The sequence below is a fragment of the Fundulus heteroclitus genome, chromosome 14 (assembly GCF_011125445.2).
Source record: "Fundulus heteroclitus isolate FHET01 chromosome 14, MU-UCD_Fhet_4.1, whole genome shotgun sequence".
NCBI lineage: Eukaryota > Metazoa > Chordata > Actinopteri > Cyprinodontiformes > Fundulidae > Fundulus > Fundulus heteroclitus.
Window position 1 is genome coordinate 33,955,709 of NC_046374.1, and position 13,592 is coordinate 33,969,300.

Genomic DNA, 13,592 nt, shown 5'->3' on the forward strand with positions numbered 1-13,592 from the left:
AATGTTGCATAGTATGCCTTTAAATGGAGAGTAGCTCCAGGGTCTAAGTGAGGTCATCTGGCACATTTTTTTTTTAATTCCTTTGTTATAAAGCATTTACACAGAAAACAAAATAATTCAGGTCAAAAGAACTGGCTAAGGAGCATTAAAAGCCTTTCTGAACAAATGCATATTTAATTGGCTTTTAAAAAGTGTCCGGTTTGGTGATGGCACAACGGTCCAAAAGAAGCTGGTTCCAGAGTTTATGTGGCTGATCACCAAAGCGTTTATGCCCAGTCCCTGGAACATCCAACAGAAACTGACTGGATGGCCTCAAAGACCCGACATGCACAGAATCACTTAAAAGTTCAGCTAAATATGGAGGTGTGAGGCCGTTGAGAGATTTAACCGCTAATATTAATGGGTTAAAATCAATTCCAAAATAAACAGGAACTCAAAATCCTTTTCAAATAATACCTTTAGAGTGATAGGTGATCTAATTTAAAGTCGAAGTACTGACATCTGAAGTGTATTTGCCGCCAAAATGAAATACCTTCAGTCTTCTGTTTGTTTAAAACAAAAAATCCTGGCCCAGCCGCCCTCTGGCAGCAGTAATGCAATCCAGTAAGGAGCATGGAGCACACTACTTCCTCCTGACTTCAAAGATAAGTAAATCTGTAGATCATCTGCGTAGCAGTGGAAGGATAACTGCCACTGAGCCATAATAGATCCAAGTGGCAGCAAATAAAGTGAAAACATCCTATTTAAAGAGCTGATGATGGCATGAAATAATAACAAAATGCCTCTGGGGTAGTGTTGTTGACTCCTAATAACTGTGGCAGGTATCTTGGGTAAAACATGGAAGGGACAGTGGCACCAAATCCATCATATCCATCCTGTGGCACTGCAGAACCCTCGTTAGATTGTTCAATTGAAAACGTTATAAATGCTGTGCCATGGTAAGGTCCCTTGCAGGAAAATGTCTACACTAAGTCTCACATCTAAAAGTGTGCACATACCTCCAAATTGCACCTATCGTTACCTGTGCTGCTTGTTGAAAGACTAGGGGAAGTTGTAACATTTTCCTGCCTGCAGCAACATGAAGCCCCAGGGATATAATCAGCATTGAAAATGGGGGTAGAGATAAAGGAAGAGGGAAAACTGTGCGTGAGCAGCCGGCCAAATTGTTGATACATTTTCAATAGCTGCAGTGTGACTCATAAAAAAACTAGCTTTGGGGTTTAGGGAGTTAACTGGCTCACAATTATCAGTAAATATTAAAGATCTTTGGTGCATGACTGGTCCTGACCCTGAACTGTTCCCATAAAGGCGTCAACACAACCTGTTGGACCAGGTTGAAATTATGATTGCATGCTTATGCAATGTGAGCACCAAATACTTTCACTTCCATCCTGGAATGCTGCTGGTAAACACGTTTCCTTCCCCACAGCAACGATGAAACTAGCACAGGAGCAGAAGCCTACAGTAATGATGGAAATTCAACATCATTGATACAGTATAGCACATGTAAACTCTGACAGGTTTATGACGCTGGGAAAAGCTATTAAGTTAGTACTAAGAATGTAGCAGTGTCACCATAGCTTACATAGTCAAATATGGCTAATAGCAATTGTAGGTCCTAGAGATCAAACCTACTATTTTCTTAATCTGATACGATAAGCTAAATATAAACTAAAACTTTTCAAGTACTGTTAAACTCAAGCGGTGCATAAAAAAATACTCAATGTGCCTTTGCTTTTAGCTGGAGAGCTGCAGCACACCCCCTGTGGAGAACTCCTGTTCTACGTCTGCACCACTTCACCGAGGTAGGCCAAAGTCCAGAGACGATGTCCGAGGAGGTTGTTTAAATTACCTTAATGGGGTTCCTTTATCCCAGAGGTTTGTTGCGTCTCAGTGGCACTGAAAATCCAAGAAGACTTTACCTTGAATGGAAAAGTAAAGCACAGAGTGCACAGTTTAGGAGAGTGTCGTCAAAACACTGGAAAGGGACACAGATCAGCACACAAACCTTAGGCTTGACACAGCTTCTGGGCAACTAAAAAGCAAAATCTGAAGGAGAACAGAGTTAATGGAAGCAATAGATGAAAGGAACGTAAAATGCTGAGTTACGACACTAGAGTTAGTCTCAAGTCTTCTAGTGCTGTCTCTGTTTTATTTCAGGTTCAGCTCCACCAGCCTCAACAGCCAAAAGCTGCTTCAGCCAGGTGAGACGGTAAAGGACCACATTTCCTGTCAGCGTAACCGTCAAATAGAGGCTATTAGAACCAAAAATATATAAATATGTCTGAGAGGAACCCTTCAAACGTTACCTAACTCTGCGTCTCCTTCCTGCTCAGGAATTGTCCCCGGGGTGCTTTTGTTTGACCTGATGTGGGACTCCAGCTCTGCTGAAGCCGAGGCGATTTTTTACTCATCCTCTCTGCTCCGGGGGCTGAGGTCTGGACACCTGACGGAGCGCTGCTACTCCAGGTTCATGCAGCAGGAGGCGCTCTACCTGAGCAGAGTTAAAAGCACACTAGAGGTAAGAAGTCGCCAGCGTTACCAACTGTAGACCTCGTTTTGAGTCTTTGGGTCCGGGCTCTTCCTAAATCCTTTCATGCAACACATCATCTGATATCAAGTCTTGTTTTGAGACTTTAAGACGACATCCTGTGTTTAAGTGCAGCTTTAGTTTAACGACTCACAAAGCCTTTCCAACAACATCCACTCACGGTCCGTTGCATTGTGCCGCAGCTCTAGTTCGTCCTTCCCAACACTTCACACCTGCTCACCAACTCTTCCCAGTGTCTGCCTCCTTCAGGGGCCGCCATTCACCTCTACCTCCTGTTTTTAGCCTTTTTACATCTACAGTCCGAGGCCTGCGGACCACGACCTGAACCGGGCTCCTGAAGTGTCTTCTGGAAGAGGGATTTCTTCACCTCTCTTTAAACCTTTTATTTTAAGCTAGTTGGAATGTATTAAACCAGTAATTCCCTGTTACAGCAATTATTTACTTTAATAACACTACTAGAAACGCTACTTGCTACTAAATAAATCACAAAAAAACAGAAAACGAATGAAAATAAAAGTCAGTAGAAACGTATTAATTGTAGAGGTAGCAATTCGTAATCAATTCACAGATGATTAAAATTCTATTGGATCCAACACTGAACAATCACCATCAACGTAGCAGCACTTTTTGATGTAAACAGCATTGAAAAACGGTTCACTAATAGCTTTGACGTAGATAAAGGCTAGCGTACACACTTACACCAGGTCTGAAGCCAAGATGGCGGACACTTCGGCAAAGCTATCCACTAGCGGTGTTAGCACTGAGCTATATAATACACTGGAGTGCTGATTTTACCGAAAACCTGAAGTCACTGGCCGCCATCTTGCTACTCCCTACTCTCACAGAATCCCACAGGATTTGGTTGCAACAAGCAGTTTTCTGGCTGTGTGAAAACGTTTCACAGGTAATTCTACAGTCAGTGGATGTACTAACACTATTAACTACTAGGAAATTAGGTGCTGAAATATTTTACATGTTATTCATATTAAATATATATGTATATATAAATATGTGTATATGTATATATGTATACATAAATGTAAAAATATGTTTTTGTATATTGTTATTTATATATTTATAAATTTTATATATATATATATATATATATATATATATATATATATATATTTAAATAAATAAAATGCTAAATATTTCAGCACATGACTTTCCCATTACTTGATAGTTTTAGTACATAACATAAAAGTATAAGCCATTTGACATTTTAAAAGTTTTAACCCCCCCCCCCCCCCCCCCCCCCCCCCCGAACATAAGAATACCTTCATTATTCGATGCTGTAGCGCACATATTCCCTAGTTACAGGGGGAAAATAGGGAGTACCAATATGGCGGCTGGTGGCTTCAAAGCGACTCATTCTAACAGCGGGCGATTAGCACTCCAGTGGATAATATAGCTCAGTGGGTGTTAGTCCGTGCAACGGTTAGCTTCTAAACCGTTCTTTTTTTAAACCTTTTTTTCATATTTCTCTTTGACCTTATACGTGTCTCATTCCATTTCATCATCCCTGCATTTACTTTCCTATGTGTTTTTTTCAATTGTTGAAAAAACAGAGCGACACTTATTCATTAAACATTAAATAACTTTAAAACAGTGCGCAATGGCACAACACGATCAAGGCTGTAAATCTCTAAATATTAACTCAACGCAATTAACCCTTTATTGCGTTGAGACCTTATCTGGAGCTGCTAACTGCTGAATTTCCTCCTTCCATTGTTTGCAAAGTTTTGGCCGTGTTTGCTCTGCAGATTAAACCTCCAGTCGGCCGCTTGTCTCACGGTGCAGGTTCTGATTAGCGGCCTTCGTGAAGACGGCAGAATAAGGTCACTCCTGCTGGACGTGTTCAGACAATACGGCACGAGAAAGCAGGTGAAACACGCGGCTGTAGCAGATTCCAGATAAATTACCGACGCTATCGCTGCTAGTTACTTTAAATCAAAACAATGTATTTTGGCTAACTTTGTGAGCTTCACATCCTCCTCCTGCAGAGCGTGCAGCCGTCTCCTCCACCCCCACAGTGGCTACAGTGGTCCCTGCAGTCTTTCCACCGGGTGGTTCTAGAGGACCCGGTGTACTGGCTGGTGGCGCTGTCGGCCCGGGCCTGCCTGCAGAACTTTGTGGCTCAGAGGCTCCACCGGGAGCTCGGAGCGCAGCCTGCGAGCTTGATTGGGAACCGCTTCTACCAGACGTGGAGGAGAGAGAACGTGATGTTTGTCTGGGTAACCAGGTGAGCAAATGTGGGAAACGTAATCAGTTAAAATATTGTATAGAAAGGTGAAGATTCTCAGTCGTCCAGGTCATGATCATTCCAAAAAAAGTAAAAAACCAAAACAACTGGACTTTTTTTCCCGAAGTTTGAAGACGTTTTGCTTCCCATTCAGAAAGTTTCTCAATTCAAAAGTCTGGAGTTGGAACTCCACACTACTCCAGACTTTTGAACTGAGAAAGCTTTCTGGATGGGAAGCAAAACATCTTAAAATTTCGGAAAAAAAGTCCAGTTGTTTTGTTTTTCCCTTTTTTTTGGAAAAGTATAGAACCTTAACATTTAGTGTAAGTATTTCCAGTTGGTGCAGGTGTACCCCGCCTCTCGACCAATGAATGCTGGAGATAGGCACCAGCACCCCTCGCGACCCCACAAGGGACAAGCGTGATGGAAAATGGATGGATGGGTGGATGGATGAATGGGTGAAAGGAAAAGTAGCCTTAGTTTTAGATTCTTTTACAAAATAAAAATCTTGAATGTAGGGCAAAGACTTGCATTCATCCCCCATTAATTGGATACGCCTGAATAATATCCAATCAGATGTCACCTAATTACTGAGGAGAGTCCGGCTGTATGTGAGCGACAGGACGGGGATGATGGGAGAGTGAATGTTGACTTCACCTGCGAATGACAAGGATGTGAACACGACGCGCAACACACCTGTGTGCCGCGCCCGACTTCCTGCTGCTCGGTTCACGCCTGGACAGCATTCATGAATGGTGGTGGCTTCCTGGTACGCTAAAACAACGGCGTGGTGAAATTCAGCGGCTCTGGCCTTGGCTTTAAACATCGTACCCGGAAATACTTACTGCAGTCAGAACAAATTGACTACTTAATGTTGACGACAGTAAGAGAATAAAATGGTCACAGGTGCAGCGGTTAGCCAAAACAAAGCAAAGTTTTTCTTGACCGTTATAGAGAGAGGAGAGAGAATTAAAAAAAAAACAGACAAGCTGAAATAAATAAATGAATAAATAAATACAAGACATTCAGATAAATAAACCTCCAGATCTTTTTCAGTGAATGCCTTTAATATCTTAGACTCCATAAGAAGGTTCTCGCCCGGTGTTTCTCCTCCAACGGTATAAATGTGTGTCTCATTAAAACCCACAGAGGCCCCTTTAAGCCCAGACTTTCACCGACTACACCATCATTAAAACCATCCAGAACAAAGGAAGCCCCGAATGCTGCCTGGGTTGAAAATAACCCAATTTGTAGCCCAGGCCTGGGTCACTTTTGGACCGAGCCGACACTGGGTTGTTTCACCTCAGCAGGGTTGGGTTACTGGGTTAGATAGCTGTCTAAAGATTGAGTTAATTTGATCAGAGGTAGGTTTAATCGCAGGAGTTGCTTCATATAACAAGGAATCTGACTTCAGCTCCACTTTGCTCCCAGTTAAGAAAGGTCGGAGCTCAGCTCAGGGTTCCACTATACTATCATAATACTATACTATACTATCATCTTATTATACTGTACTATACTATACTATCATAATAATATATACTATACTATCATAATACTATACTATACTATACTATCATCTTATTATACTATACTATACTATCATAATAATATATACTATACTATCATAATAATATATACTATACTATCATAATAATTTATACTATACTATCATAATAATATATACTATACTATCATAATACTATACTATACTATACATACTATACTATCATAATAATATATACTATACTATCATAATAATATATACTATACTATCATAATAATTTATACTATACTATCATAATAATATATACTATACTATCATAATACTATACTATCATAATACTATACTATACTATACATACTATACTATCATAATAATATATACTATACTATCATAATATTATACTATACTATACTATCTAGCTCAGGGTATACTATCATAATAATATATACTATACTATCATAATATTATGCTATACTATACTATACTATACTATCATAATATTATACTATACTATCATAATATTATACTATACTATACTATACTATCATAATAATATATACTATACTATCATAATACTATACTATACTATACTATCTAGCTCAGGGTATACTATCATAATAATATATACTATACTATCATAATATTATACTATACTATACTATATTATACATACTATACTATCATAATAATATATACTATACTATCATAATACTATACTATACTATACATACTATACTATCATAATAATATATACTATACTATCTAGCTCAGGGTATACTATCATAATAATATATACTATACTATCATAATATTATACTATACTATACTATCTATATTATACATACTATACTATCATAATAATTATGATTCATTTTATTACAGTGGTGTTGGGAACTAAAAAAGAGTAAGCTCCAAACACAATGTCTGACTTGTTTTTTCATATATGTAAAATCCGTATTTGCTAAAGACTATACGTCCTTCACAAAGTGCGTGTGGGGACAGACTTCCTCATGGAAAACGCCGGTTAATGACTTGTTGATGTCAGACCGGTTGCCCTGATTATCTATGATTAGGTGGGTGCCCTCCACGTATGCTGATTTGCATATTTAGGCGCGGGGACAGTCGGCCTTAGATAGACGTGAACTGCTGCATTTTTTTCTTCCAGCCCATCCTGTTTTATCAAGCCAACACATACAGTGACACATCCACAACGGCTTTCTGCACCTGACGGTTTTTGTGTGATGCAAGTTTCAACAATTATCGCCACCGCCGACTTTCAGCATGAAAGCTGCACACTCTTTTATGCATCAGCTGACATTCCAGTTGTGTGAAGAACGACGTGGCTTATCTCCAGCGGTCATTTAGCGAAGGGGGGGGGGGGGGGGTACAACCTGGACAGGTGGCCGGGACCATTACGGGACAACACAGAGACATACACCATGCACAGTCCAAAAACATGTGGGAGGAGGCCAGAGCACCTGGAGATGACCCACACGCACACAGGAAGGACATGCAAACCATGCAGGAAAGCCTGGATTTGAATCGAAGCAACAGTGTTACCAACTGTGTCTCTCTGCAGCCCTTCAACTAAGGGTGGGCAAAATAATCGTCATGACGATGCATCGCAATTCTAATTTTCGCAATCTACTGCATCGATTCTTGACGCCAAGTATCGATTATTAATTAAAAAAAATAAAATTGCATGAATGGTTGGCGCACATCAGCCAAAAACAAGTGGAATACAACTTCATTGGTTTAAAGGACCAGTGAGGCCATGTAAACGGCACTGATTATCCTTATTTTGTTCCAAAAAAAAAAGTAAAAAACAAAGCAACTGGACTTGTTTTCCGTAGTTGAAGACGTCCTTATTTTGTTATTTTAAGTTTTATAAATCCTAAGCACTTTTTGTCAGTGTTTCCAGTCCAATAATAATATTTATGTCCAGTAATATTAACAGTAATATGTGTTTTCATGGCAATACCTCCAAAAGTCATTTCAATAAATACAGCTATAGATGAATTCAGTTGCTTTCAGTTATGTATCAATTGAAGACACTATCCATACACAGCCAGTCAGCCACGGGTAATGGCTGTAATTTTTTCTAACAGTGTTCAGTGAAAATATCGCAACGCATCGCGATGAATCGCAATAATTCAAGTATCGTGATGCATCGTGATAGAATCGGATCGTGGCATGTGAATCGTGACTCGAATCGAATCGTGACTTTTTTGGTAATACCCACCCCTACCTTCAACCCAACCAGCTGGTACAGATTTCACCCAAAATGTCATCAAAGCAGACCCAACCTGTGACCCAACAGAAGCAGTAAAGATGGTGGGTCGATGAAAGCACCCGGCCCATCGCCTACCCAGCTTTTGAGCTTCTGAGAACTAACCTGAGGAATGTCCTAACAGCTCTGACCCAGCAATGAGTTAAGAAACTAAGCCAGCTTCTTTTTAGGTGTGTAAATTCTTCTTATTGGAAGTCATTCCCAGTCCCAGGTTTCTTTATATATGGAAAGCAGCAAGTGTCCGTCCAGTCTAATATGGAAATCTCTTGTCAGTTTGCCCTTACAGACCTACAGTATCCCCGTTCTACCCGCAACTTCTAATGTTGCAGACAAACCTGCTGTGCAACAAGTAATTACAAATGTGAGCGATACCTCCTTTCACACAAGACAACGTGGCCTCAGGGCACAGAACTGCACAGAAACTGGCACCGTGCTTTTCGGAGGAACTTCAGCTGGATGTAGCGCAGGATTCCAGGCGTTTGCGCTCCGTGCCGCGTTTCTCAGTATAAAGAGTTTTGATTATGTGAACCGGCAAGTGTTGTTGACCAAGCGAGGTGAATTCAACCTTTTGTCAGGTACCATAAAATAGTTTAACAACGCCTGCCCCCTCCGTCTGTCCACGGGTTTCCCGCAGGGATGTGTTCTAGGACCGTTCATGATCTCCTGAACAGCGTGGTCAGATCAGTGCTGCGCAAAGCTAAACGTGACCACAACAGTATCTATGCTCTTCTCCAGATCTATCAAATTCAAGTGAAATTCTTCATGTATATGTGTCAGGTATGGCAAGCCGATGAGGCCAATTATCGTCCGTACAATAACGCGCAGTTCCAACCCGTATTGGAACGCGCGTTTTTTACGTCACCGCGTGTTTCCAGCCATAACTACGTGCGGTGGCGTTAATAACGTTTGGTGGTGTTTTTTGCATATTATATCATCAGGAGGTTGTCTTTTATGTGCTCAGCCACTAGATTTAAAGGTGTTTTACCCAATAAGAACACTGCAGCACCAGACACAACCAGGAGGTCCATGATCGTTGGGGAAAGGCAGAAAGAAGATGCACCTTCCTTTCTGTTCCTGTCTAAATCCTGCTTAGTTCAATAGTACAGTCTGATATTACACAAAACTCATAAATACAAAGCATACAGAAAATGGCCTCAAGGAAGTGTTCGATAGGTGAGGAGCAGCAGAGCTGGTTGGAGGAACACAGGAGGGAAGATCTTGATGACCTGGGGTGTGTGAAGGATTAGGGAACCAAATATTTATTTTAAACATGAAACTACCAAAGCACAGGCCAAGTAGTAGAACTAAATGTTGAAAATAAATTAAAAGTTAAATAAAATAAACCAGGTCACTTAATAAAGCTGCATTTTCTGTATGCTTTGTATTTATATTCACATAATGATATTTTCAGAATTAATAATAACATTTCTGTTAAAGATTTCATTTATCTTCTGCACCAAGGGCATAAGTAGGGAGAACAAGCAGAGTGAGTTTTGTGTAATATCAGACTTTATTATTGAACTAAGCAGGATTTAGACAGGATCAGAAAGGAAGGTGCATCTTCTTTCTGCCTTTCCCCAACGATCATGGACCTCCTGGTTGTGTCTGGTGCTGCAGTGTTCTTATTGGGTAAAATACCCTTAAATCTAGTGGCTGAGCACATAAAAGACAAACTCCTGATAATATAATATGCAAAAAACGCCACCAAACGTTATTAACGCCACCGCACGTATTTTATAAAAACGCGCGTTCACATAAAATACGGGTTGGAACTGCGCGTTATTGTACGGACGATAATTGGCCTCATCGGCTTGCCATAGTCGGGAGCAGGAATACAAGTTGTTCCACAATATAAATTCATTGTAGTTTTCTGGATTTATATTTAAATGTGTGTTTAAATCTCTCGTTTGAAAAGCTCTGCAGTCGTAAACCTGCACTCTCTCTGTCTCTGCCATGCCGCCGTCTTAATACCTGGTAAAATGTCCGAAGGTTTCAGCATTTAGCGTTGTTGTTTTAGTATTTTATCCTTTCTGGGACCACAGAAGAAAAACAGCCTTCGGATTCATGTGCAGATGTTCTTTTTATTACTTACAATGTCCCTGGAATGGACTCGTACGTTGAATTATTCTCAGTACTAAACCAGCTGTCCTGTTTCTGACCTCAGAGGTTTACTAGTGAACATCCGAAAAACAAACGGCACCATGAAGAACCAAGGTTCAACCAGGGTTAGGTCGGGAAGAAACATCTCAAGATTTGAAGATCGCATTGTCCAGGGCTTCGAGAGCTGCTGTCCTGCAGCTTTTAGGTGCATCTCTGCTCTGACACAGCTGATTTACATGGTCGATTTACTTCTTCGGCATGCCACCAAGTTCGGCAATGGCCTGAAGATGAGCAATGTATTTGATCCAGGGTTATTAAAGCAGGGATGCATCTAAAAGCTGCAGGGCAGTGGCTCTCGGGGACTGGAGCTGGAGAATACTGAAACTCACAAGCTGAACGAGGAGAGCATTGATCAGGGAAGGTACCCTGGAGAAGCTGCGGAGATCCACAACTCATGTAGGAGAATCCGTAACGACAACAACTGTTAGGCCTGCATTCCACAAATTTGGGCTTTATGAGCGGCAAGAAGAAAACCAGCGTCAAAAGAAAACCATGAGAAGTCCTTCCTCGGTTTGTAACAGGTTGTGCAGGTGGCACGGCAAAGGTGAAAGAAAGAAATAACCTCTATGAATTAAATCCACATCTGGGGTAGCCACGCTATCTCCACCTGGTGGCAGCATCATGCTGTGCACTGCAAAAACGGAACTAAAAATAAGTAAAATGTTCTTAAAGTTAGTGCATTTGTCCTTGATTTGAGCAGGTAAATAAGATTATCTGCCAAGGGAACGAGTATTTTGACCCCTAAAATAAGATAATTAGATGTCCTGCACTTGAAATAAGATGATTGAGATGAATTGTTCCTATTTTAAGTGCAAAAATCTAATTCCATTGGCAAATCATCTTATTTACCTGCTCAAATCAAGGACAAATACACTAATTTTAAGAACATTTTACTTATTTTTAGTTCCGTTTTTGCAGTGTGAGCATGATGTTCTGCTGCAGGGAGGAGAATCTCGTCAGAGTTAAATACCACGGTAATCCTGGTGCCAGAGCTACACTGTAGTAGTTCAGGTATACGCATGTGTTCAAGTGGTCTAGTCAAAGTCCTGATCTAAATCTAATTAAGTCTGTGGCAAAAACCTGGAAAAGAATGGTGACAATTGCCGTCCCTCCAGTCTTACTGAGGCTTAGCTCAAAAGCACATGGGAAAACATGTCTGTAGACGTGGAAAACTGACACAGACAATAGAAAAACAGACTTACTGCTGTCAAGGTGGTTCTGCATTACAACACCTGGCAGACGACAGACCAGTTTTTACATCTTTTTTCCCCCATATGCTGAAAATGTCTTCAAGGAATTAGAAAAAAAAAAGTGTACATTTGGTTGTTAAATGTGTGGTTTCATATGAATTTTTGATTTGCTTGGCAGGTTCAAAAAGGTGATGGAGGAGCATCAGGGCCGGATGGACCCCTACAAGGCCGTCAACGTTTTCAGAGAGCACATGATGAATCAGAAGAGCCTCCATAAGGCCGTGTAAGGAGCACGCCCACCCGGCTGTTCACCGACGCGCCCAAAGAGTCTCTGAACGTGTCCTTGTTGTTGTTTCTGCTGCAGGAACTGTGAGGACGAAGAGGACGAAGAGGACGAGGAGACCCACAGCTGGGCTGATGTTTTGTAGACGCCGTTTCCTTCAGATCTCACATCAAACGTTTGGTTCCTTGATTTTAACGTTTTCTGACAGGATTCCTCCTTTGAATGGGTTTCTTGAGTTGTTTGATCCTCGAATATTAAAATCAATGTGAAGTTTATAAGGCTTGCACCAAAAATGCACGGGAGGTTGAACCAATGACCTCGGATCATTTTGGGGTGAGGGAGAGAACTTGAAGCAAACCAAGTAGAACTACTTTTGCACCTAAAATCCCTCTGAAGACTTTAGAAACTAAAGTTAACCTGTAGCTCTGCAGGAAGTTACCGTCACGGCGAGCCTACGACAGCAAAATTTCCGTTCTTCTGTTTGTGGAGATTTTGTTAAATCAGAAGTACTTCTACATGTTTTGTTTTTAGTCATATTGTTTTGTGAAGCTTGTGCCTAAAGTTTCTTTTTAACAGATCAATGGTGCTAGCTGGGCATAAAGTCTCCATATCTCTCCTCCTCTCACTATGTCAACATTTAGGATTGAAGGATGTATCCAGTAGCTCTCTGAGACACAGATCATTGCCCGCCTTAAATAAAAAAGCATGTTTTTACAGTTTTCTCTCTTCTCTGCTGCTTCCTGGAGTGAAAGATTGTGGCATAACTGGCTGACTGTGTTTCCCTCTACTGGCCGATACATGCAACTGCACTCATCCAGACGTCTGAGCATGTGCTATAATTAGAAATAACCTGATTCATAAAAGAGAAAGCCCCTTTCATATATAATTTTATTTATTATCCAAAGCTGCCTGGTCTTATGTGAGAAGGAAGCGGCTCTAAACCCGACAACTGCTTGTGAAGCCCTTGGCAGCAATAGCTGCCCCCTGCATCACTGCGCAGGGGGTTTAGCTCTCTCTTCTCTGTAGAGTTGTTTCAGAGAAACAACGTGGAAGGAGTTTTATGTCTGTCATGTCACAGTATCTCCATCAGATTTAAGTTTAGACTTTGACTAGGCCACTCTTGTTTTTTTTTTTTTTCCTTTCTTTGTTTGGGATAATTTTCTTGCTGCGTGACCTTCTGTATTTTCTGAAGCATGCCTAGACCATCACACCACCAATTCAATTCAATTCAATTTTATTTATATAGCACCAATTCATGATACATGTCATCTCAAGGCACTTTACAAAGTCAAATTCAATCCAATCATACAGACAGATTGGTCAGAAAGTTTCCTCTCTAAGGAAACCCAGCAGGTTGCATCAAGTCTCTCCA

The 13,592-nt window shown here is 40.8% G+C and overlaps 1 protein-coding gene across 1 annotated transcript in view; it reads left to right on the forward strand.

Moving 5' to 3' along the window:
- LOC105921311 overlaps positions 1 to 4,797 on the forward strand; it is a 9,919-nt gene extending 5,122 nt beyond the window's left edge. The window contains exons 5-9 of the mRNA XM_036146825.1: positions 1,742 to 1,805; positions 2,161 to 2,204; positions 2,337 to 2,521; positions 4,352 to 4,435; positions 4,555 to 4,797. Of these exons, the coding sequence (XP_036002718.1) occupies positions 1,742 to 1,805; positions 2,161 to 2,204; positions 2,337 to 2,521; positions 4,352 to 4,435; positions 4,555 to 4,797 (620 nt within the window). The remainder of the gene's footprint in view (positions 1 to 1,741; positions 1,806 to 2,160; positions 2,205 to 2,336; positions 2,522 to 4,351; positions 4,436 to 4,554) is intronic.
- Positions 4,798 to 13,592: the final 8,795 nt, after the last annotated feature.